This window comes from Coptis chinensis, chromosome 3 (genome assembly GCF_015680905.1).
Source record: "Coptis chinensis isolate HL-2020 chromosome 3, ASM1568090v1, whole genome shotgun sequence".
NCBI lineage: Eukaryota > Viridiplantae > Streptophyta > Magnoliopsida > Ranunculales > Ranunculaceae > Coptis > Coptis chinensis.
Genome location: NC_141458.1, coordinates 98,818,667 through 98,844,871, shown reverse-complemented (window position 1 = coordinate 98,844,871; position 26,205 = coordinate 98,818,667). Strand labels below are relative to the sequence as shown.

Here is a 26,205-nt window from a genome sequence, read left to right as displayed (position 1 = left end):
TAGAGATTTTAGGCGGTACACACTTTTGGGTCCGACTGGAGATTGTCTTTTTCTTTGCATGTAACCAACCTATCTAGGTCGGTAGTTTGTCTGGGATTGTGGTCTTCCCTCTAGTTATACGTGACACCTTCCATCCCTGCATGGTCGGACCTGTCTGGGATGGCAGTTTTTCTCAAATCTGCGAGGTCGGCCTTCCCTGTCAGGTCGGTCCAATCTAGGATGAAGTTTTTCATTATACTTTCTTCGTGGACGCCTTTTTTCCCTCGTCTAGATGGACTGTCTAGGATGGCGATTTTCCGCCAAATCTGAGGTCGGCCTTCCTCTCAAGTCGGTCGGTCACGGGATGAAGTTTTTCCTTATACTTTCTTCCGTGGCGCCTTTTTCCCCGTCCGGACGGACCTGTCTTGGATGGCATTTTTTCGCAAATCTGCGAGGTCGGCCTTCCCTGTCAGGTCGGTCCAATCTGGGATGAAGTTTTTCCTTATACTTTCTTCCGTGGGCTTTCTTTTCGGAGGCATTTGTATCACCGTTTATGTATGGGGCGGCGGCGGCTTCCGCCTTCGTAACCTAGTAACAAAAGTACGTAACTTTTCGTCATGTTGTTGCTTGATGTTGAGAGTGAGTGAGTCGACATCCTTTGGCGTCTTGCAATTGTGGTGGAAACGATTAACAAACTGATTTTCTAGTTCATTGAATTGGTGAATTGATCTTGAAGGCAACTCATTAAACCAGCGTAATGCTTCTCCCTTTAGAGTTGATGGAAAGAGCTTACATATGAGCGGATCATCTCCACCCCATAACACCAACTTATTTTTGAACGATAGAACATGCAAGCCAGGATCTCCTTCCGACTCATCATAAAGTTCAAAATCGGGTTGTTTGAAGTCGGGATGGTGGTAAGCTTCTTGAATGTCGAGCAAAAACTTATGAAGTACGCCATCATTGACTGTCAAGTTTTTCATTCTTACCCCCCTTGACTCTCTATCGTTAAGTTCTTTTGCAATCAACTCTTTCAACTGTTGTTCTGTTAGAGTTAAAGTATTGGCTCAAACAACTGGATGCCCCCGGTCGTGCCCATGTGGAGAAGGATACCTTCCATTATCTCTTATTAGAGTTAGAGATCTTTGGCGGTACGCACGATCAGCTCCGACCGGTGATTGTCTTTGTCTATCCCTATAACCAGCCTGTCTAGGTCGGTAGTTACCCTTGGCCGGGTGGTCGGTATAATTATACCACTTCTTCATGTTTTGTTGCTTGCTCTTATGCGGGATGCCCGCCTTTTCGATCATGTCGGACATATCTCGGATGGCGGTCTTCCCTGAAATTGCTTCTCATAGGTAAATCTTCCATTTGAGATCGGACATGTCTAGGGTAATAGTTATCCCTGGCAATCCGATTATCCCCATAAGTACGGGTAATAGGGTCATTACTCTTAGAGTGTGCACTGGTTGATTGTGTTTGAGAAATAACACGTTGTTGAGGACGATGAAGTGGATCTTCAAGATGGTCCCATACACTGGAATGGCATGCGTCCCTTCGTGGTTGCCTTGATGTTGTTGAATTTGCAGCATCGTCCACCGGCCTTTGCCTCTTTGCCAGCTTCCTTCTCAAGTTACTATTTAAATTTTTGACTCATTAAGTAACTCACGCTCAACCCATTATTAGGGGTGAATTGGTCGTTACTATCACCTTTTTCGTTAGTTGGTGTGAGAGTAATGTTCACGTCCATATCCATGTTAAGCGAAGGATCGACATGGGACGGGGCGGACCGCATGGAGGATTCTTGACTTGTCGGTTTTCTTGTTGCAAGACTGTTAGGGTTGGGCCGGGCGGTTGTAACGCCTTTTTGCGATGGAGGTGGCGGAGGCGGTGGCGGTTGCACTGCTACAGTCGGATGTTGAGAATTGATCCTACCACTAGGAGCAACTTGATTGTTCAACGGTTCTTGCATTGGCCGATTTGAATTTCGAGGGTTGCGAGTATTATTAGCAGGAGGAATATGTCGACTATTTGGTCTGCTTCTTATGCTTACCATCTTGATTGTTTCACGTGATAATGAATTCTAAATTCCCCACAGACGGCGCCAATTATGTTTCGGCAGTAAACTGCTTCAACACAACGAGAGCAATGGTAAAGAACGCACTAAGAAACAGATGAATTTGATGTTGGGGGAGATGAAACTGAACCAAATAATGGCTGCCTACGTACCCAAGATCTATTCTCTAGGGATCAAGTTTCCACGTAGTTCCTTATGAAAAATAATGTGGTATTTATATAGGTAGAGTAGAGAGTCCTTGTAGCTCAAGTAATCTTGTTGCTTGAGTAATTGTGATAGAATATAACTGTCAACTGATAACTATCTCTTTGATAAGAAATAAATCTGGACATAAATCAACGTACATTAGTGGCAAGCCATGTGGCTAAGGTTCAGCCTTAGACACATGAGTTAATGGGCCTGTACATTGATCCATGGTATTGCGAATTGGACTTTAGCCCTGTCGATTAAACGAATAAAACGGAGACCCCTACTAATGGACGTTTGCCACGTAGGTGGGGGTCGAAACACATATTAACGTCAATACTCATCCATACCAAAAAAAGACCATAAGTTTGTCAAGTCACTATGACATCCATATTAAACAAAAAACAAACAACATTCAAAACATTAAGTAACCAAACCATACTGAAAAATTCCAAGTTCAGAAAGTTTGCATATCCCAAACAACTTATTAAGAAAACTGCATCCTTGACTCGAGCCAAATTAAAGGACCTCCTGCACTAAAGCCATCCAAAAATCTAACTCCATCTTGGGGCCCATCGTAAACAAGAGCATCACCAACCAAGACTTCCTCTATGTAGACCTTTTTCTCACCTGCGAGAACTTTTCTGCCATTGCAATCTCCAGCTGTCTCTGTCATGACATACCCCTTAGCAACCACTACACCATCCCTATCTAATAAAGATACATTTGGTGAAGAACCAAGCGTCCTAGAAGGAGGATTCAAATTAGCAAACATATTCATCAAGTTTTGTTGAGTCGAGTGACGAACAGAACTGGAACCGACTTCAGTTTCTGGTGTTGTTGGGCCGCACGGTGGTTGAGCAATCGATGGTCCATTATTTTTGACAGCCTTAAGTACATCCTGACACAATTTATAGTAATAATTGGTTATACATAATGATATTGTATGCAATAAAGCACAAGTGCAAACTGCAAACTCACCTTTAACATGCCCATGACATTAGCTAAGGAAGACTTTACCTCATTCATTTCCCCCTTCAACTCAAAATTGGATGAAGAGCTTGCTTGCTGCAATAATGCCTTGGCAATACCTGTATGTTGCAATTGCTTCTTAGACTTGTTCGAGCTTATTCCACGAGTTCTACTCCCTTTGTCGGGCCCAAAGACTTCAGACAACTCATCATTATCGAAGTCTACTTCCATTACACTGCCCTCACCACCCGCACTTTCTTCTTTTCTTCTTTTATGAGAAGCCTCCACTTGTTCCTACAATATTAACCACCGATATGAGTAATACAATTTGCAACATAGTCTATATACAATACCAACACACCGGTAAGTTCAAGCTTCAATGTTATTAGAACTTACATAATGGGTCCGAGCGCTCGCTAATATAGTTCCATCACGATGCTCATGTCCTTTTTTCCAACTATCTACCCGTCCATGTTTTCTGCTAGGATCTTCTTTATCCTACAAAAAAATCCTTAATAGTTGTTAAAATAACGTGATAAGAAATCATTAGTGCAAGAATAGACACCTACCATTTTATCCAGTTTATGGGCATATGTGTCCCGCCCATTAGTATGTCGATATATGTTCTTTTTGGCATTCTCTGCATTCTTTGCGTTTCTAGCTCTCACTTCAGCGGTACTCTCATTTCTAACAAACGCAGCCCAATGATTTGGGTCCTTACCATCTGGGCATGCTGCAATAGCTTCTTCCATGCTCCCGCACTTACGCAAAATCTCTTTCCGCAGGGCATACTTTGCTGATCTGAACTTTTGGGGAAAGTCCTTTTCAACTTCTTGGCGTGCCATTGCTTGCGGAACATTAGGCTTAAATTCTTCCTACATGAACAAAGTGTCCTTTTGTTCATTTCATATTAAGTAAATTTCCATACATAGGGTTGGACAACATGTAGATATAGGATTTGAAAAACATACTAATATTCAAGAATAATGGATGCTATCATCAAAATTAAAGTACATGTAAACCTTACCATTAATTTATTCCAGACATTATCCTTGAAGCTTCCATCTATTTTCCTCCAATCTTTGTAATGAATTGGAATACGTGATCGAACATAAATACCAACCTGGGTATTCCATTTGGCATGGTTAGGACCCACAACAATGCCATCCTCATTGAACTCTATAGGAAACTTGGTAATCGTTGGTGAGTTTCCCAAAGACTGAGATGTGTGAGAGACTGAAGTTGAATTATGAGATAGAAGTGGGACTGAACTCGAAGGCTGGGAAGCAATAGGTTGAGATTGACCTGGTGCCATTATTAAATAGCCTACTATATGACAAAAAAATGTTAGAACAAATAGGTAAAACTAGGATACCACAAAAAAATGACAAAGTTCAAAAGTATACATTTATAGAGACTATTCTTGATTAAAAAAAAAAGGATAAAAAACAACTCAAACACACTTTTCACCCAACTGCACAAACAAACTTCAAAATAGAAAGATTTTATATATCTAAAAGTAGAAAATGAGAAGTTCGCATGCAACTAAAAATCTCACAATATAATAGTGCAGCTATTACAATCAGGTTAGACTTTCCATCAACGGCTGCAAATTAGGTTGGTCCTCAAGAATAGATTGGAAGTCAGTTGGTGCATCTAGTTCATCAACTCGACTTGTCAATCGCTTAGGCGAATTTATGACTACCCACTAGTTAGGATTTCTCAAATCCTTCGAGTAAAACACCTGACTAGCCTCAGAAGTAAGAATCACCGGCTAATCAAAGTACTGATCAACACTCTTTAGCCTATTGAGATTAACCATCACCAAATTAGAATCTGGACAAAGTTTACAACCATTGGTCTTGTCCTCCATCCTCACCCAATTGCAGTAAAAGACAACATGCTGGAAGGTCGTATAGTCCAACTCTATTATCTGTTCAATAACCCCATACCACTTAGTCGATGCATCAATGGGATTTTTGTCTTTCCTACTCGACATAAACGTAGTGATTGCTTTCATGCAAACACCACTATCTTGTGTGGAAACTGTTTCGTCATGCAACCTAGTAGAGAACACAAAACCATTAACACGGTACTTTTTATATGTTTTAGCTTTGAACAATGGTCCTTGGACAAATTGCCATAAGTCACAATCTGTGTCTTTTGCAGCCAACAACTGTGAAGTAAAAAAAATGACAATTAGAAAGATAAAATTAAAATACTAATTGTAATATCCTACAAAACTAAATTATATATAAAACAATACCTTGTCATATAACCACAGAATAAACTCAGTCTGTATCTCCACTTCTATCTTTGCTACCCCTTTTCTTCTGGCACGTGCGGTTGCTTGCAAGGCACGATATTCACTACAATTTGTTTATGCAGTTTGCCAATACTATTTATTACAACTTTTTAGACTAGTAAATGTTTGAGTCAAATATATAAAAAAAAAAAATCAAACCTGTAATGTTCATCAAGCTTTTCAATGTCGAGTCGAAAAAGAACCCACCTATGGATTTGTATCCATTGTTTGTTGCCTAGGATCACAGTTCTACCTTAAAGTATAGGCCTTTCATCACTATACTCTCCATCTTCATCTAAAAACGCCTCACGAGTAGCTTTGTGATTTCCATCTGGAGAATTTGGCATGTACTCCATAGCATACCTAACAGACTCAGAAACAATATAGGACTCTACAATGGGCCTTCAACATAACGTTTATTGCTCAGAATATTTTTACACTCCTTCATTGCCCTATTAAAATAAACAAAACAAAAATTGTACTTTGTAGTTTCGTCGATAATAATTGCCACTAAATAAGAAATAAAAGTAAAGGCATTTTACATACCGTTCAAATGGATACATCCACCTAGGATACATAGGTCCACAAATCAGCCCTTCATCACCAAATGCACCAAGAGGTGGATGCTGATATCAAAGAAAGCGATTGGAAAATACTTTTCCAATACACACAATGCCTCTGCAACCATGTATTTGGCATCTTGGATTTCCTTTCGGATTAAGACTTTCGAACATAGAAGATTAAAAAATAAGCTAATCTGATGAATGGCTCTACGCAAATCGCGGTGTTTTGGAAAAGTGTGTTGAAGCAAAACTGGAAGCAAGTAACACATAATCACGTGATAGTCATGTGATTTCATTGTAAGTAAACCAGGAGGACTCAAAGTGACAACGTTTTTTAAGTTCGATGAAAAACCTATAGGAAGCTTCAAGTTCTTCAAAATTGTGCAGAACTCAAGCTTCTCATCTTTATTCAAGACAAATGGGGCCTTTGGTTTAACAGATCTCCCTGTGATTGGGTCTATTTGCATCCATTGACCACTACGAATCCATATTTTCTTCAAATCCTCTCGTGTCTGAACTGTATCCTTTGTTTTGTCTTTCTTGTCAAGAATCGCATTTATTATGTGTTCTGCCACGTTCTTCTCATCGTGCATCACGTCAATAACATGTCGAATTTTATGCTTCGGCCAATATTCCAGTTCAAAGAGAATAGACCTCTTATACCATGCTTCAGTAACTTCATAATCTTCATCATCTTCATCATCTCCAATAACAACCACATCCACATCATCTATACTCCGTTTGGTACCTTTTAATACTTTCCCAAGTACATAATGGACACGACTTAACATTTTCTCAATTACTTCTCCCTTTAACCTTGGCGGAGGAGGGTTTAACTCTTTTGTCTTAAGTCCTAAATACTTGCCTTGCCTAAATGGGTGATCAGATTTAAGAAACATCCGGTAATTTGTATAGACGATCTTCCTTGCGTTCTGAAGATACATAGACGGAGTTTCATCACCACAAATAGGACAGACTTTGTAACCATGTGTTACACAGCCTGATAAATTACCATACGCTGGTAAATCATGAATGCCCCACATCAACATAGCCCTCAAAGTAAAATGCTCCTGTTTGTGCATGTCATAAGTCACCACCCCTTCTTTCCATAACTGTTGTAGCTCATCAACTAGTGGTCTAAGGAATACATCGATGTTTTGACTCGGTGCCTTCGGCCCAGGTATTAACAACAACATCATATGGAACTCATATTTCATGCACAAAGACGGTGGCAGATTATAAGGCACCACGAAAACAGGCCAACAACTATAACCAGTGGATTGAATCCATCAGTTGCAATTCCAAGCCAAACATTACGCCCTTTCTTAGTAAAATCTGGCCAATCATCTTTACATGTCTTCCACTGAAGCGAGTCGATTGGATGCCTCATATAATTCCAAGAAGGTGTCGCTCTACTGTGCCATGTTATTTCATGAGCTATCCATGGTATAGTGTACAACCTTTTGAGTCTAGGAATCAAAGGGAAATGTCTCAATACTTTTCTCGCCTCTTTTGTTTCTTTCTTCCCCGATTTCCCCTCCTTTACTTTGTACCTAGGAGTTTCACATTGAGGACACACCATCAAATCAGCTTCAGTCTTATAATATAGCATACAGTTATTTTCACACGCATCTATGCACTCAGCTTTCATTCAAGATCTTTCAACATTGCCTTCATTTGGGATACTTAGAAGGTAAAGTGTTTCCATCTGGCAACCATGTTTTCAACATAGACAAAAGCGCGGTCACACTATTTCCTGACCAATTATATTGTTTCTTCAAGTGATGGAGGTCCACAGCTACTGAAAGGGTTGTGACAGGAGCCTCACATGAGGGGTATAATTTTTCTTACGCTTTTTTTCTTATATTCATTGTACCTCTTACCCAAATCAGGTTCTAGAACAATAGGTGGTTCAACATCTTCGGCTTGACTTCCATCGCCTCCACTCAAATCACCCACTAATTCTTCATGCATGCCATAAGCAACATCAACAAAATTCCCTATCCCTAGTCCTTCCTCACTATTTTCTTTTTCAACTCGGTTTACCATTTGATCCTTATATGGGTTCTCACCATGTAAAACCCATACACGATATGCTGATTCTATACCGTTATGAATCAAATGTTTTCTAACTATATCATATGCAAACCTTTTCCTATTTTGACATTTGTTACATGGGCAAGGACACGTGGTCGACGTTTCGTCTTTGCCACTAGTGAATAGAATAAAATCGGAAACCCCCTGCCTATACACACTCCCAAGTCTGTCATTTTCATTCATCCAATCTTTTGGAATTGGTTGAGACATCCTGCAAGTAGCACATCAAGTAAACACAAGGAACAAGTGATAGGGTCGATGTCATTTCCTACTAGCCCGGCTTTTAGCACTATCTGTTTATGAAAATTTGATGCATAACGTTCTATAAATATTGAACTATCTCGGTAAACAAGCTAAACGGTGCCTACATTTTAACTATTAAATTGCTAAACATGATCAGATGTACTTCAATTGGTAAACACAACTAGATACGAACTACTTTGGCACTGGAAGGATTAAGTGTGGACTGATTTCAAACGCTTTACTTTGAAGGCATTATAACATATAAGCATAGAATGCAAGACAAAATAAAAATGGAGCGATTGAAACCCCCCCACACACACACACACACACAAACACAATTCTTATAAGTAGTTCAGCACAATCCATTCACCACAGTCAAGCATAGCATTAAATAAAGTTATAACAGAAAGTACAAGCACCAACCATTCCAAATATGCAAATTTTCAAAACGTTGCTAACAGGTTAAAATTTACAACCCAATAACAAACAAGCTTAAGCTAAATAACCCAAGTACACGAAAAGTAGTGGTAAAAATGTTATAGTTGTATAAAGACTTCTCATTCCCCCCAACATGCTCACACTCTACTCAAGATAATTACCTGAAATTCAGTCTTAAAAAAATATAAATATATGCTATCGGTTTGCACATATATACAAACTCATGTAGTTCATTGTAGATTTTATTCCAAAGGCTCGGCCGATAGGATGCAGACCGTCAAATCACTTCGATACAAGTTTGAAAATTTTGAACCTACTTCAAATATGAGTCTGAATTTCAAAAAGAGATACTTTGTGTGCCAGTTCAGATTTTATCTATTAAAACCCACAGTTGCCAAAAACAAGACATGGGTTATTCTTTGTTTAAATATTTCAACCCATTCCAACATGAACCCTATCCACGCTATCTAACTCCAAAAAAAAGGGAGTTAGATACTACTAACAATCTAACAATCCACAAACCAATGCTGACAATGGGTAGCTTTAATCCTGTTATGTGGGATGATAATTGGACAGTTGTTACATCAGATGGGAGTCTAAACAACTTACCCGAGATAGATGGAGTCAAAATTTCATCTCCAATCACCAAGGAACAGCCTAAAATCGTGACAAGCAAGAGCATAACTTGAGCCACTTTACTTTTCTTCAGCTTTTCTTTTATTTTTTGGGCTCTCCTTAACTGGTTTGATAGTGTATCTACAAGGAAAACTAAAGGGCTCATACACTAGGCTTCAGTATATTTTAGCATAACAAGTTCAGTAATGCCTAAGGTGCTTGTTTGGCATGCTTCAATAGCACATACTTCTCAGTAGTGTGTGTCAGGTGTACATGGATGGATAACCAAGAAACTTATTTGAAGAACACAAGATATCAAATAAAAATCGAAATTTTTCGTTGTATTTCAAAATAAATATCATACCTTTGGTTATAACTGAAGCAAACTAGCACCGAAATTACTTGCAGTTGTGGATTAAACACCTAGGGCAGTGTGAAAAAAAAAGCATAAAAGTAGAAATTAGATAATGAAAATTAACAAACCGTATAAGAAGAAGGCAAAGGAAGAGAAAACTACTTTGGATGTGGATTGTGCCGAAGTGTTTATTTGGTTGAGCGAGAGAGAGGCGTTGGAAAAACAATAAGAGGGGATGAAAAATATAAGAGAGAGAAGAGAGAAGAGAGAAGAGCGCGATTTTTTATTTTTTCCCTCTCGCCCAAAATTCTAATTTTGGACTTTATTTAGTTTCTATTATCTTTTTTTTTTCGCTAATCTAGTTTCTATTATCTTAACCTTAACCTTTACGGTTTCCTGTCAAAACAAAACTTTATAAATACGTTACAAATTAATTCTCAAATCCGAGAAAATTAACTAACACATTATTTGCAATTTTAACGCTAAACAAACGTTAGGAACGTAGTTACGCCTAAAAAGCATTAGTAAACAAAAAAAGTGTTCGTTACTGATTTTCTATTTTGGTGTAGTGATCAACTGGGGAGATAGCCATTAGGTCTTATAGTCTATTCAAAATAGAGTATCATACTGATAAGTCAAGTAGTGAGCCCATTCAGCCTTTATCCCACCTAGTAGGACCATCATGTTAAACCCTTTTGAGCCTTACAATAAGCCATTTTCTTTCATAAAACCCTTTAACCTTTACCTAACTCCAGACAAGGAGTATAACCAAAATCTTTATCAGCCATACCCATATGTTTCTGAGAATACGAGGGGCACAAGGAGAAAGAGAGACCACAAAAGGAAGATTACAAGAAAATACCAGAGAGATACAGTGAAGACCATCATTCTGTTCTAAGTGAAAGAAGCTAGTGGAAAACAAGCATATCCAGTACTAATCAAGGATATACCACTGAGATAAAGAAAAAAAAAAGTTGAACAGAATGGATGGAAAAGCTAAGACAAAGGAAGAATTTTCTCTATAATACAAAATTTGAAGAAATCTTCCAAAGAATGAAGCAAAACCCTTAGTGTTTTTCAGAAATAACATTTGAATCCTTTTTACCTTTCCTTCATAAACCAATACCCAAGCCAAGTTACAACCCATGACTTATCATTACAGTATGGTACGAAGTCTAGAATAGGTGAGAGGATGCTAAAGTGAAGGACCCGACACTTCATATGTGATTGACATTCTTTCCATGAGACTAATTTCATCCAAAAGTCCATTTTTCAAGGTAGTATGTAGGATGTTCATATTCATTATTCTTTTCCCCACATACATGAGGTAAAATAGTAGACCATCTTCTGAGAGATTCTTTTCTGAGAGTATGACCGGTGAGGATTGAAAGTCGAGATTATCTGCCTAAAGATAAACTAGGGATTCCGTTTCTTGGATAGGAGAGTATAGGAGATTGACTGAGTACAAACATAAGTCCTGATTAAGAATTTTGTCAATTTTTACTATCTCCCATCATAATCTATGAGTCTTTGCAGCAATGTAGTTAGCAATGGAGACCGTCTGTTGGAGTAAGCACTAACTGGGTAAAGAATTTCTCTCTCTGAAAAATACTATCATTCTTAAACATGTTATTGATTGATTTTGTGGATATATCACCTAAAAACCCTCACGAGACTATAACTCATCCTTTTTTGGGAACTTAAAGGTTTAAAGCCTTGTTGTATATGGTAAATGCAATCGCGATGCCTGCGAAAATGAGTTAGGATTTTATTTTTATTATTAGGATGTGATTTTGATCACTTATCTATTTTTTATCTTATTTGCTAAGAGACTAGCAAAAGGCTAGTTGGGAGTTGTGATAAGTGCTCAAAAAGTGCAATTTAACTCTCGATTATGCCTCTTGTTTAGCCATCTTAGTGAACTAATATTGTTTATAAGTTATGTTTTATGATTCTATAGGTGAAAGAAAGAGCTTTGTAGAATATTAGAGAAAAAGGGGTAAAACAGAGCAATTCAGAGCATTAAGGATCATATGAGAAGCCCGTGGACAATCATGGAGAAGGCCAAGGAATTGAAGCTATTAAAGATGCAACTTAGACCTATTTTAAAGCCTATTTGGAAGCCCAAGGCCAAAGGATTCGTTGCTTGGACCAAAGCCTACAAAAGATGATAGAAGGATAAAGCAGAAGAGACAAAATAGACTTCCGCGTCTGAGACTCATGGATCGTGAGTCCAGACTCAATGCTCGCATCTGGGACGCATAGATCATGAGTCCAAACGCATTGCTCGAGTCTGAGACGCATGGATCAGGAGTCCAGACACATGAAACGATACTGTAGCCAATTCTTTCTCAGTTTTGGAGACGAAGTTGAACTCTGAAAGAAGTCTATTTGTATTAGAAAACAAATGGCAGTTTGGAATGCTTCTAGAGTTCATTGTAACCTCTATAAATAGAAGACCTAAGTGCCTCATGTAATTTGCCAATTCACTTATACTCTTGTCTCCAGAACTTGAGGCAGAGAGAGATTAATAATAAAATATCGGTTTTAACTAGCTGAGTCTTAATAAATTAGTCTTTTTAGTCTTATGTTCTTCGACTCTTCTTCTTCTCGTTCTTCGTGTTCTTCCTTCTTTATGGAATGCTAATCTTCTCCTTCAAGGGAGAAGATAAAGCCGGTACTTAGGGTTTGATGATTTTTATGGTTCATGGTATTCTTCAATCAGGTTAGTTCTTTATGTTTTTAGTTATTAGTTCCATTGCCCAGACCAGGGGATGGAAGCATAGATTAAGGTTTTTATTTATTGCAATCGAATATCATACTAGTTTAGGATTTTATTTATTACAATTGAATATTTACTTGTAACATGCTTTTATTTATTGCAATTGAATATAATGCTAGAATAGGGTTTTATTTATTGTAATTGAATATTATACTATTATTCTCTACTTTTCTTCTAGTAGTTGTGTAGTGTTTTAGAGTAAGGGAAGTATTCCTTGTGTTTGCCTTAGATGGTGATTCATTGAATAGCTGCCCAAGCTCACATAAAAAGAAAGAAGATACTAGTAACATATGAACATAGGAACAACCTTAAGTAGAGTTAATTATTAATGATGTTTCATCCAAGAAGGCATCGACACTCGCTCGATTGCCTAATTGTAGTCTATTTGTGAGAACAACCATGAAGCAAGAGGTCATTGAATTAAAAGTATTGGTGGATTCTAATCTCTTGAATTCCCTCTCTTATAAATTCTCAATAGTTTAGTTTAGTTTAGTTTAGCATTAGAATCAACAATATCTATAATAATAGTTTTTAATCCCTCAAACCCCTTTCCAATCATGTCTTTCATATAAACATACACTTAAAAGTGGAACGATACCCTACTCATCCTTTACTTATTGAGGGATAATTAGGTTTTGATACGATTCTATTTTGTTTAACGACCATCATCCATCTACATCATCTATCTACATCATCCATATATCATCTCACACACAAAAAAGAGGCAAGGTCATTTATACATATGAGTTTTTCTTTAAATTTCAAGATGAGTTATGGGAGAGCTTGAATTATAGATTTGTACTTGTTAGTGAGAATGAGAAGTGTTGCATTTATAAGGTTCATAGAAAAATGGCGGTTGAAAAGTCTAGAGTGCAGGAAATTTCTTATAAAAAAGATCTAGATTTTGCTTCATGCACTTGTAAAAAGTTTGAGAGCTTAGGGGTCCCTTGTAGACATATTTTAGCTTATTTGAATAAGATGCATGATTTTGACAAGTTGCCGATTCAATACATTTTGAAAAGATGGTGTAAAACTGCAAAGTCAGGGTCAATCATTGATGATGGTGGAATGAAGGTTCAAGATGATAAATTATACATCATGAAGCGAAATGAATTTATTCAAATATCAACACTTGTAGTTGATAAAGCCCTCGAAAGTGAAGAAGCAACTAAAGTGTTTATAGATGCTTTAACTGGTGCACTTGAAAAAAATTAGTAAGTTGGTTGGTTGTGGTATAGGTGTAGCAGCACCACATGAGAAAAGTAGTCAAGCGTTTGGTTGTGATACAAGTGTAGGAGTTTATGGAGCGAAGAGTTCTAATTTGGCAATTAATTATCATAAACCGAGTCAAGCAAGGCCAAAAGGATGTGGAAAAATACTTAAAGGAGATAAAGAGAAAGCACTCAAAAAAGCACAAAAATATAAAAGGAGACGGTGTAATGGTTACAATAAGGTTGGAGTGTCACACAATAAAAGGAATTGTCTGCAGCTTAAGAATAGGTAAAAAAAGCGATTTTTTTTTTTTTAAGAGTATTCACGTATTCTTTCTTATCTTAATTTATTTGCAATGAAAAAAATTCCTTGTCCAACGAGGACAGAACTCTGGACTCTAGCACAAATGATGATTCTTATTCATCTTCTTCTTCGGGTAAAATAAGCATTTTTAATTGTTTATTTATAAGTATGGTTGTTGTTTTTTCATAGCTTCAAATGTTCATTTGTTTCTGCTATAGGAATGTCGATTGATTAAAGAGAGTTGCACATAATTGGATTCTAGAGGTTGCATTTCAAAGGTTACTACATTTTGAAGAATACAAGTTATGTTGCGTGATTTGAAGCTTGCTTTTGGAAGATTCATTGGAATGATTATGCAAGTATTTGGAAGGGTTTTATTTTGAGTTTTTTTGCATTGAATTAATATTGAAGATGTAGACAATTAACTTGACTGTGAGCTCAACTAATAAACGTGAATATCTTGTGTTATTTCTCACGTAATAAAACAAAAGGAACATAAGACTAAAAAGAAATGTCCATATAAACTTAGAAAAATGCAAAATTCATTTCCATTTATATACAAATTTGATGGTTCTACAGAGAACTCGGTGTCAAGTTTTCTTGAGGTACAAACAGGAACTTCTACATCTGGAAAAAAAAAAAAAAAAAAAAAAAAAAAAAAAAAAAAAAAAAAAGAATTGGTTTCATCCACTTGAAAAATTCAAAACCCATTTTCCATTACTTACAATTGTACATATTCGATGGTTGTACAAAAAACTAAACTAGCATAGTGTTTTCGTCAGTTACAAGCAGCAACCACTGACATCTGAAAGTAATGTACAACTATAGTGTTAGATCACTCCAAAATTGTTATATGTCAGGTATATTACTTGTTACAGATAATCAGTTCAGCAGCCGCTCCCATTGCTCCAATTCCACTTCTTCCTAGCAGAGCCAGAGCAAGTTCCTCCTCATTCCACTGCCTCAACCCCTTGCTCAATCTCTTTAATACATCCATATCCACTTTTGACATCCACACTTGTGTACACCCCACCATCAAGCTCACAAAACCTGATACATATGCACGCCAAGTTGCCCAATCACAACCGAGTGAAATCTTCCCATCAAGTGCACTAGCCATGAATTCAAAGTGCGCACCAATAACTTTAGGCCACCACTTTGAACCTGATGATATCGAATCCACACCCCAGGCAAATGTTCCACACACAACTAAAAGTATGCAAGTGTGTATCCCCCCAGCATTGCACCCATCCCTCCAAATCCTCCATCCTGCTCTGGCCCATGCACAGATAGAAACCAAGAGGGAACAATTTCTTGAATCAAAGAATGAACCAAACCTGAGCCACCAGACAGCCAGACTAATGAAGCCCCAAGAGAAGTTGCAAGCTTGACCTTAGTCATTGCTGCAGCGAGTGAAACCTGCCCATATCTTGTGCCATACTTGGTCTTCTTCAACTTTTCTATTCTTTCTTTCTCTTTTTTCTATTCTTTCTTTCTTCAACGTTCTCGTCTTAGGATAGGCAGAGTAGAGTTGCTTTGTAGTACTGGATAATATATACAGTGGCACCAATATGTTGAAGCAAAGGCTAATGGCTTTACCAACAATCACCAAGATACAGCACTGCATGTCTGACTCCACCAAAGCACCACCAATTTGTTTAAGAAGGAGGAAATTGAAACCAAGGTAAATTAAGTTCCGTTATCCAAGATTTGGTCGAGAGTAACGCCGATGATGTTACTCGTAACGCCGATGATGTTCAAAAGAGGGTGCTTGCCGAAATCACTACTCATAATGCCCATGTTGAATACTTGCAACGACATGGACTAAATGGTCGAACTGACTGTGAGACTTTTAAGAAAATCATGCCTCTATCAGTACAAGGCATGAAATGCTTAAATGGACAAAAGAAATTCACAACTGAAATAGAATTGTTGCAATAAAAACCACAATTCCACAAACCCCAAATTGAGTACGCGCAAACCCAAGTAAACAATACTCAAAACCAATTCAATAATCAACCACAAAGACATTGGAAATTGCTTTTGCTAGTAGATCTAGAAATTTGAGATCCATAATATAGACAAATTGGAAATTGAGAGTCACTCTGCTTTTGCTTTGGGGAAGGGGAGAGAGTCACGCTGCTTTTGCTTTGGGGAAGGGGAGAGAGTCCATTGCTTTTGCTAGTAGAAATGGAGAAAAGACGAACCGTATGAGAGAGAAAGAGAAGACTAGGGGAGAACATTATGTTTGGAGATATGATATTTTTTTTCCCCGTTAATTGATATAAAGAGAGAAATATGTTGAAACCCTTCCTGGGTATATTTCATGAAATTTCACTTTTTTGTTAAGTTCGTTTTACAGATGTCCGTCTGTGAGCGGGGCTATATATATATATATATATATATATATATATATAATGAATAGAGATGTTCTCCACACAATAGAGATCATCTTTAAAAAAAATCAATTCAATTAAAGATATACAACCTCGTCAAAAATCATTTATAATGTTATAAATTAAATTATCCAATGGCCCATATTCTTTTAATTTTGGTACAACTTTTGACAATGTTAAATGTATTCAATTGAGCTGATTTTTTTTTGTGGGGTGTTCTCCATCGTGTGATGTATATCTCCACAAAAAATCACCTCTCAATTCATCCGATAAGTTAACTATTAGGAGTGGAGTAACTTTGGAGTCATGGGTTGATATTGGTTAAGAAGTATAGTAAATCGAACTCCCAATGAGGATCATCTTATGAATGAAAATCTGGTTCACATATAGGTGGGATCATAACTGAAATTATACAGTTGAACCAAAAAAATTTACTGATAATTAGAACCGGCGGTATCTTTGGATTGCTTTTACTCAAATCACTCAACTGCTAAAGCATCAACCTGGAAAAAAAAACCGCATTCATTGATAGAAGTGACATGCCTACTTAAACACAGACGTCTAATCTACATTCATCACATAATATCCATAGTATCCACTCCATTAAGACCACGAACTCCTTAAACCCATTGAGATCATTGTGCTCTCAATAATGGCGGTGTTGTGTTCGCATTGAAAGTGAAAAAAATAATGACATATGTTTTCTTGAGAAAACAGTAATGAACCAAAACTAATATAGATCGAGTCTCATTTTCTGCCACTAACATAGACATAGCCATACCCATACCCAATCGATCAAGCAAATTTTGATGAATATCCAAAACTTCAATCAGTCAATCAGTTTGTTTGATATAAATGAGCAAATTAAAACAATAAAGACCACCGCTTGATCTATATTAGTTTTGGTTCAAGTAACAAAGAGGAAGTAAACATCACTTACCTGTTAATTCAAGTGAAGAAAGACGATAGAAAAGTTTGAGGTTGAGTTAGATATAATTTCACTGATGAAGCTGCAAAGAAGAAGATTCAGCGTATTAAACCAAGCAACAACTATCTAATTGAAAATGGAGACGGAGTGAATTTTAATGAAGGTTTTTATAAGATTTGGGCAAAGATTGAGAGAGAGAGGGGAAAGAAATTGATCCATGGTGCTCTGGGGAGGGATTTAATGAATGTTTTTTTTGTTTTTGTTTTGGATTTCTCGAGCTCAAAACGGGTAAACTTCTTTTTTTTTGTCTCCTGAGTTTTCATAATATCGTACCCCTGCTGATCTGGATAGCCTGAGAGAGCTTGAAAAAGGACTGCAAAAATAATAGCTAGTTCCAATTAATCAACGTTATGAAATGAATAATTCATGTGCTATGATGTTGTCGATTTGCAGATACATGGATGACTAGATAAGTTATAATGAGGAAAAGAGAAAAAGAAGTGAACCTTTCAATGAATCAGCAGAAAGAACGTAGAAGATGAAGATGAGTAGGAAGAACATAGATGGTTTCAATGAAGATAAGCATGACGATGTTTCTTTGTTGCTTGTGTTTAGAAAAATTATTGTTAATATATAAAAGAGAACAATTGGGATCTATTCAATTGCTAATAGAATTTGTTTCCTATTGGTCACACGTCTCTATGCAAAAACATTACTTTGTTTATTATTGGTCATACGTCTCTATGGATCCACATGGCATGCAAAAACATTAATTTGTTTCCTATTGGTCATACGTTTCTATGGATCCACATGGCAAAACAAAATATTGGGAAACTGCTACATAGGAATTTTTCCTTTAAATGTCCTTTATATATATATATATATATATATATATATATATATATATATATATATATATATATTATAATAAAATACAATGGCAAGACAAAGAGTGGTCGGGATCGTCTGGGGATATGAGTTAGATTGGGACAGATGTACAATCTAGAGCATTTTGAAACTCCTTTTCAATGTCATTTAAAAGTATTACTGAAGGAACTAAATGTTTGTAAATGAATTAAATGGTTTGTAAATGAATTAAAGATCAATTAATTATTTATTAATAATATTTTAATTTCATTTTATTTAATTTGTTTATTTATTTTTAATTTTTCATAGCCTCTTAAAAAAAAATAACCCAACCTCTTCAATAATGATAATGATACTTACAATAATTTATATATTACTCCTCCGTTGAACACTCCCTCAATTAATTTCTAAAGTACTACATTAAAGTCCATTTAATCCTTCCTTCATGGTATTATATTCCGCTTTATTTATTTATAACTTTTCATTACCCTAGCCTCTCCAACAAAAATAATAATAATAATAATAATAATAATAATAATAATAAAAACCAACGTCTCCACTTAATGAAGAAACTTTTGGGTGTAAATGCATTTATTAGAAATAAAACTGAAATAGGAATAAGGAAGAATAAATCTTTCTCTTCCATGTTTAAATTCCCATATGTTACTCCTTATTCCTTTCCTATTATTACGACTTTCCTTTTTCCATCAAAATTTCCTTTTTCTCCGTGTCCAAATTTATTCGATTTTGATGTAACTCCTCCATTTGATATTAACCAACTCCATTTTCTTTTGTGCAATTCCCACATATAAATTTTGTTATTTTGGCTTCTTCTATAACAACTATATTACCTCTCTGCACTTCATTCTATGCATATATCAACAAGCAGGTTCTATCTTTTACCTTTTTATGTTTTCGTTTAGTTTTTGGTTTTTGGTTTTTGGTTTTTGGTTTTGGTTTTTGGTTTTTGGTTTTTTTTTGTTTAGTTATTTTGTTTTTTGGTTTTGTTCATCACATCTAATTATCAATCTTTTATTTATCTTATTGGTTTATATATTTGTTCTCTTAAAATTATTTGCAATTGCAATATTGCAGGTGCCAAAGATTGAAGTCGATTAGGCGATTATATGTGTAAATATTTATTGTCTAATCACATGGTGCAATTCCATCTTCCGCCTCTTGAGTGTGTACAAATGTAAGTTGTTTTACATGTTAATTTCGTGCCATAAATTTCTTAAGTTGTATTCAAATTTGGGTAGGTTTTTTTAGAGTGACTATTGACTTATGTATTACTCACTAGCAGCTGGAAGGGTATTAATTGTCTAAGAGCTCCACTCTCTCCACTTTTCGACCCCCTAACCTGAATTGGTCAATCGGAATTGGTGGTGATTTAAAAATAGCAATATCAGTTCGCACTTGCCGAATTCTTGGTTAATTGATTCTGAAACTCCAAGATCAGGTATATGTTGCCTATTTCTTCTTATATTCAATCTCTATGTTTTGATTTTCGTGTCTTCGATTTCATATTTATGTTGCTACTGAAATAATTTCAATTTGGTAAATCGGTGGTGTCTCGAATTACAATTTATCATTGTATGGGGTTTTAATTTAATAGTTTTTTACTTAATAGGAGTTTCGTATTGGTATTGGGTTGGTGGATCTTGTTTTTGTCCCCAAAGTCAGAATGATTCTCATTAATCGTTGTGGAACAACGTATGATAGAGAAGAGGATGCATGATCAAGTGTGCATCCTGATAGTATTGTATTTTTTGCTTTTTGTATCATCACTGAGCATAGTGGATTTGTTGTGCTCATTGCATTATAATGACGCATCTATTTGTTATATAAATATTTAGTACAATAACCACACAACTTACCCAACAGAATTCGAACACAACCCACCCAACAGAGGATACAATGTGACATTTGACTAATTTGTGAATTTAGGCTCCCATGAATTGGGAATGAGTTTATAGTGTTAGCTTGAAAAGTGGCATTATCAAGGAGAATAAATCCCAAACACGCGCTAGGTATAAATTTTTTTGAACGCCCAATTTTTTTTTCTATAGTGCAACTCAATGGTTTTATGAGTATAAATTTTAGATTGAATTATGTATAGATTTTGTTCAATTGTATGCCATAAAGTATCTTCATAAAATGTCCAATGGATATGTGTCTATCTCATTTCATTGAATTTAGATTTCTTTCATTTTCGTAGTAATAGCTTAACCTTCGTTTCCCAAGGAAATATTCTCTTTCTATTTTGTCAGCATGCAGGTCATTTGAAGTTATGCACTTGCAGTTAATAAGGTAAAATCCACTCCTAGCTTGCCTATTTTTTAGAAAATTTTAGATACTTTCTCTTTTTGTCATATGTTTATACTGTAAACAAAAGGAGGGAGTAAATTTCAAAAGTGTTTCAGAATTTCCAGAGGTTTAAAAGTGTATAATTTTTTTAGTTTGATATCCGATTGATCCTAATATTGCTCATAGCCTCGTGCCAATAATTTCCAATCTATTGTTTGTACCTTGGCTTATGATTTATGTGAAGCTAAAGGGAGTAACTTTTGTAAGCTTATGTGATTGGAAATATATATGCAGAAATAATGGTTTACCAATGGAAATATTTGCTATTTCACTTTGATAGTTTGATTGTTAATATGGTTGAGCGTATATGCTTTGTTTATTTAATTTGTCTTATTTGTTTGATACCATATGTTTTTAGTACGTAACCTACTTGAGCATAACAAATGAAAGTTGTTATGATTTTTGGTGTGTGCTGAATTGGTAAATAACCTTGGTGGCTTAGTGCCTTACTGATTCCATTTGCAAAATATGTTCTTATTACATTGAACCTTCAACACATATGGTCAGCTCTTTTCTGGCAAGCAAGGTCGGGAGGAGGGAGGAGGCAGTTGCCCCCCAAAGTTTTTAGAAAACCCAAGAAATTACACTACAATCAATGTGAAAATTCCTTAATAATCTATAAGGCTTCACCCTTCCAATTTTTTTTGAGATAGTGTACTCTCCCCCCTACCCCAAACTCCGACTCGTCCCCTGCTGGCAAGGGAAAACATCTATTGAAGTAAAATCTTGCTTTGTTCTTATTAGTTCATAATGACCTACTTAGAGCCTCAGGTTAGACTTTAAGGTCAATTTGTGTGTGTTTAACGTTTCTGCGGAGACGCCTTGCAACACATATAAAAAGAACTGATTCTCCATGATAATGAATTTCTAACATATACTTCCTTTACATAGGTGTTAAATTGATATTAAATAGAGTTTTTGTTGCATTGTTTTGCCATATCAATTTTGAATATGTAGTTTGCGATTTTGTTCCTATCGTTTGTCGAGGTATCACATGAAATTTTATTAGATATTGCCTGTTTGAATTTATCTATTCAAAATATATTTATCATCATTGTTCAAATAGTGACAGTGACGACTTATTTTACATCACTATTGATAAACAATTATTTAATCTAGCTAAAAAAATTAGTACATGCTAATTTTTAGAGTAGTTATAAATGTTGATGGTGTAGGTGACTAAGTAGAAGACAATATGAATTGGGAATGAGTTTATAGTGTTATCTTGAAAAGTAGCATTATCAAGGAGAATAAATTCCGAACACACGTTACAATCCCTTGCATAGTTACTAAACCACTAATTTTCAATTTCTTTTATTTTTTCTTTCTAAAAGGACTAAGCTTAGATTTTTAATGTTTCGTTGGCATGAATTGGACTATATACTTTCGTTTCTTACTGTACATTATTTGAGTTGAAGCACGTCTTATCCCACTTCATCAGTTCTCATGGATCTCAGATTTCTTTGGGGGTGAAGTGTGGTGCGTGTTACTTGCTCATTTTAAGTTACGGTTGCTTGATTATATATGTTTTTGTTTTGTTTTTTTTTTTTTTTTTTGTTGTAGTATTTTTCTAAACTTTGATTTTTTCTAAACAAGGTATATTACTCATGAAAAATTTATATACTATAGCATGTACTTTACCGAAAGATTTGGAAAAAAAACAAAAGTGAAAGATGACTTTAATTTTAGATGTTCCTCTTTAATTTATTGCTTTGACTTCATATATTTAGGAAAGAGCCATGAAAGAACACAAAACACAAGAAGTTGGTTGAGTGAGCCTTAAAACGAGACAAGAAGCATTGTAAGAAAACATAGGCTTCCGAGTTTTATTTTATTCCATAGAAATGGCACGGGCATCCTATTCCATAGAAATAGTACGGGCATCCTATTATTGCAACCGACAGTTGTTTGATCCTTACATAGATTTTGCTATGTTTCATATTTCTTTTTCTTTTACAGTATGCTTAAGACTATACTTTCCATGGTTTGTCGTGTTGTTTCTATATGGGTCAGATTTTTTTAATTATATATGTTTACAGAATAGTATGGTTTGAACTAAAAGAACTATGCCCTTTCGGTTGCCATAATATATAATGGTCGTGTTTGCATACTGAATTGTGTATTCATGAGAGGCAAGTTGGTAGTTGAAAAGGTTGGAAAACATACAAGCGATACTACCTAAGCAGAGGCGGGCAACATAAAGCATGGGGAGGTAGCATTGAAACAATAATAGCTCAAGTGGGGTGAGCAGGAAGATAATAGGAGAGGATTATTGTTGTACAAGGGATACTCGATCTCATCTCCTAATAATTGTAGTGGCCATTGTTTCATTTTTTAACCGGTGGGTCTCCGCAGGCAAATTGTTAACAAAAACACAATTTTGGGAGCCTAGAACGCCAGACATTCCCTTGCACTTGATAATATTGGAAAGAAATACTCATGTTCCTTATCTCTATATGTTATTTTCTAATATACATATAACTTAGTGGGGTTGAGCCATTTGTGTGTCGTTTAGTTTGTTTATGTGGTTCATATATTGCTGAAGAATGAATTGTTTATTCATAATATGACCAATTTTGTACTTTGTGTTTCTGTGGTTTAGCATTTTTTTTTGTGTGGATGTTCATTCTAAACTTTTGTTGAAACTTATACTTTCTGGTCCACATATTTAAGAATAATAGTTTATGTATGCGTTTAGGATTACAGTCACGAAGTGTTCATGCATTGAGTGCTGACATACTGTGTCTTGTCGAGGTTAGGACCATCCTATTATTGATGAATAGGGTTCTGATCCTAAATTAATTGCAAATGTTTTGACTTTGTTTTCATATAACATGTATCCAAGAAAATGGTAGGAAGTACTTTTGTTTTCTTCGTCAGCACGTTTTCAATTTTAATTGCTTTAAGGGTCATCATATAAGCATACTTTTTTGCCCTGATTTAGTTAGAATTTGTTCGTGGAAGAAACAGTGGCTAGCATGGTAGGTGTTAATGATTTTTTCTAGGGTTTTTTAGTGGTAGAATATTATATGGACCAGAGGTATATAAGAAGCAATGGCAACATGTCTATAAAACCAGTTTTTGGCTTGGAAATGATTTGTGTGTATTCATTGTAGTAAATCTTCACCATTTGAAGTCAGACTTTTTATTTTCCTTTTTTTTACAGGTATGTTCGTGACTTCCACAATAGTGGTTTCCAAGATAAAGGTCATTTTCTTTTCGTTATAGATTTTGAAATGGAATGAATGTGTTTTTTTTATCGTATATGCTAACTAATTTGTTAAAAGGTTTTCATTTTTGTGTTGTTGTCGTTACTCATCCTCCATTGTTGGATTAAATGGATTCATGAGTGGTGTCATGTAGAACCAAAATTTTCAATAGGTAGCATAAATAGGTTTTCACAATCCCCATACCTAATTTGGGACTAAAGGTACACTTTTGCATCTCTTTTTCACAATATAATAAGAATCCCTAGGACTCTTCTCAAGAAAGCCGGGTAAAAAAATCTATGAATTATAGAATTATTACGATATTTGAAATTGATACCATTTTCGAATCAACTAGGAACAAAAAACAGTTACTGTACTACAGACTTTTTGAGATTTGACAAAGTTGATGGCTAGCTAGGAACAAAGACAACACTATTGTTGATGACTAGATGAGTTTTTGTAAGTATTCAAATAGTAGAATTTTTATTAAGCCGAGTCGACTTGATCGAGCTTAAAGTCGAGTGATGTTAAATTGCTCTTTTTTTCCCGATAATCCTAGATGAGAAATTTAGCCTCCTAAAGTCTAACATTATTTTTTTCCACATGACTGCAACACCTACCTATTGCATATATTGGAATGGGTATTCACCCAGTTGCATCAAACACACGTCTCAATCAAGAATGCCCAAAAGAAATTAGTATAAGGTGTTTGCATTGGCTTGACAGCAGGGTACCACCAACCTTATAGCCCATCGAATACAAGTGGATTGTGGAAATTGATGAACCTCCCAAAATGAATTGAGAAGTACGAGTAAGAGTTGGCATTTTTTTGAAGATCATCACTAAAGCTTGACCTTATGGGTGGTTGAACCTTGCATGGGTTTAACTTAATGCATATTTCGCTAATATTGTATTGTTGTGTATTTTATTTTATCAAAGTTTTTTTCTTTATCTGTACAAAGAGTAGAAACATCTTTAATGAAGTTTATTGTAGGTGATATTTGGTGGGAGTCATAGTTGTACAAGTTGCTTGCAAATTGTAAGCATTAAGTAGCTCATTAACCATATATTGTGTCTTTGTATGCAATATATTTAATTAAAGATGTCTATTTTGCAAAATACATATACCATTGTCAAGTTTCTAGACATATTCCATGTTTTAAAAAACTATACCAATAAGCATGGCTACTAGAAATGTAGATCAATTGAATCTAATAACATCATTGACAATTAACTATATTTTTTTTTATTGAAAAAAAAATCCTACTAAAGTATCTAAATAAAAATATGTACTGTGTTGACCATAAGAGCTCATATTAATATAATTAAAAAAATTATTCAATTAAGTCAAAAACTGCAATTACATGTTAAAGTTGACATGTCTTAGGAATATATGTTTTTTTTGTGAACATTAAACAAATGATATTGAGTAATTATATATATTAACTTTCTTTTTCTAAGAAACATAAAGACAACCGTGCTGAAGGCACGGGTTATACCTAGTATATATATATATATATATATATATAACGAGGTTCCGTTTACCATACTTTTTATACCATAGTTTATACGATCCCCTACAACATCATCTATAATGTGAATTATAACCTAGTTTTTTTGTGGATGTGTTCAACTAACCATGAAGATCACCTCTATAAAATTTCAACTCATTTGATAATGTTTAACTATGTCAAAAGATGATTGCTAAATCGATAAATCTGAGCCATTAAAAAAATCAAAGTTGATAATGATTTTTAACCAAGTTAGAGATTTCCAAATGAGATGAATTTTTGTGTAGATGTTATCTATGATTAGTAGATCATGTTCACAAATTATTAGCCCTTAACTCATTTTGTATGGGGGTGTGGTATAAACTATAATATAAATAATATGGTAAATGGAAATATATATATATATATATATATATATATATCCTAGGTATTTTGATGTGCTTATTATGTTGTTTGTGGCATTAATCTTGGAACACTAGTATTTTCAAATGTGTGGCGTATGTGGGAATTTGTAGACATTTTATTTTGAATCGGTACTACACATTAACTTCTCTGCCGTTGTTTATTTTGTGGAAGCCAATATGTGATAACCAATGCAATTCTTGAAATAGTGTAGATCTAGCTTTATTTATAAAACTCAATTTAAAGTTGTGAATTGAACGCAATTTCATACACTGTACTTTCAGCAATGGATAGTTGTTCACATTTAATCTTTTTTTTTTTTACGAATAATATATATAAAGACAGTAAGATTAATGTCAATCATTATTGTGTATTGACAACACCTTTTATTATTGTCT

General features: G+C 35.3%; 1 protein-coding gene, 1 long non-coding RNA gene and 1 pseudogene across 3 annotated transcripts; all 3 read right to left on the bottom strand.

The window, feature by feature from the left end:
- Positions 1-4,988: 4,988 nt before the first annotated feature.
- Positions 4,989-8,131, bottom strand: LOC147512046 (uncharacterized). Its single transcript, XM_086598632.1, has 6 exons — positions 7,959-8,131; positions 6,187-7,348; positions 6,066-6,145; positions 5,802-5,921; positions 5,481-5,583; positions 4,989-5,390 (listed from the first exon to the last, which is right to left on the bottom strand). The coding sequence occupies exons 1-6, from the start codon at positions 8,129-8,131 to the stop codon at positions 4,989-4,991; spliced, it is 2,040 nt and encodes a 679-aa protein (XP_086454758.1).
- Positions 8,132-14,813: 6,682 nt separating this feature from the next.
- On the bottom strand, positions 14,814-15,754 carry LOC147512045 (mediator of RNA polymerase II transcription subunit 33B pseudogene; annotated as a pseudogene).
- Positions 15,755-16,856: 1,102 nt separating this feature from the next.
- Positions 16,857-18,043, bottom strand: LOC147512044 (uncharacterized). Of its 2 annotated transcripts, none has more exons than XR_015217127.1 (3): positions 17,958-18,043; positions 17,464-17,533; positions 16,857-17,026 (listed from the first exon to the last, which is right to left on the bottom strand). It is a non-coding gene; the product is annotated as an uncharacterized LOC147512044 (long non-coding RNA). The 2 variants fall into 2 exon arrangements; XR_015217126.1 differs by having other exon boundaries at positions 17,464-17,824; positions 17,958-18,029.
- Positions 18,044-26,205: the final 8,162 nt, after the last annotated feature.

Excerpts from the sequence above, each read along its gene's own strand:
- LOC147512046 (XM_086598632.1), bottom strand. The coding sequence starts at position 8,131 with ATGGTAAACCGAGTTGAAAAAGAAAATAGTGAGGAAGGACTAGGGATA. Across the intron at positions 7,349-7,958 it reads GAACCTGATTTGGGTAAGAG|TTGTTGGCCTGTTTTCGTGG; the intron begins GTACAATGAATA and ends CACTGGTTATAG. Across the intron at positions 5,922-6,065 it reads TGGATGTATCCATTTGAACG|GCCCATTGTAGAGTCCTATA; the intron begins GTATGTAAAATG and ends GTTATGTTGAAG.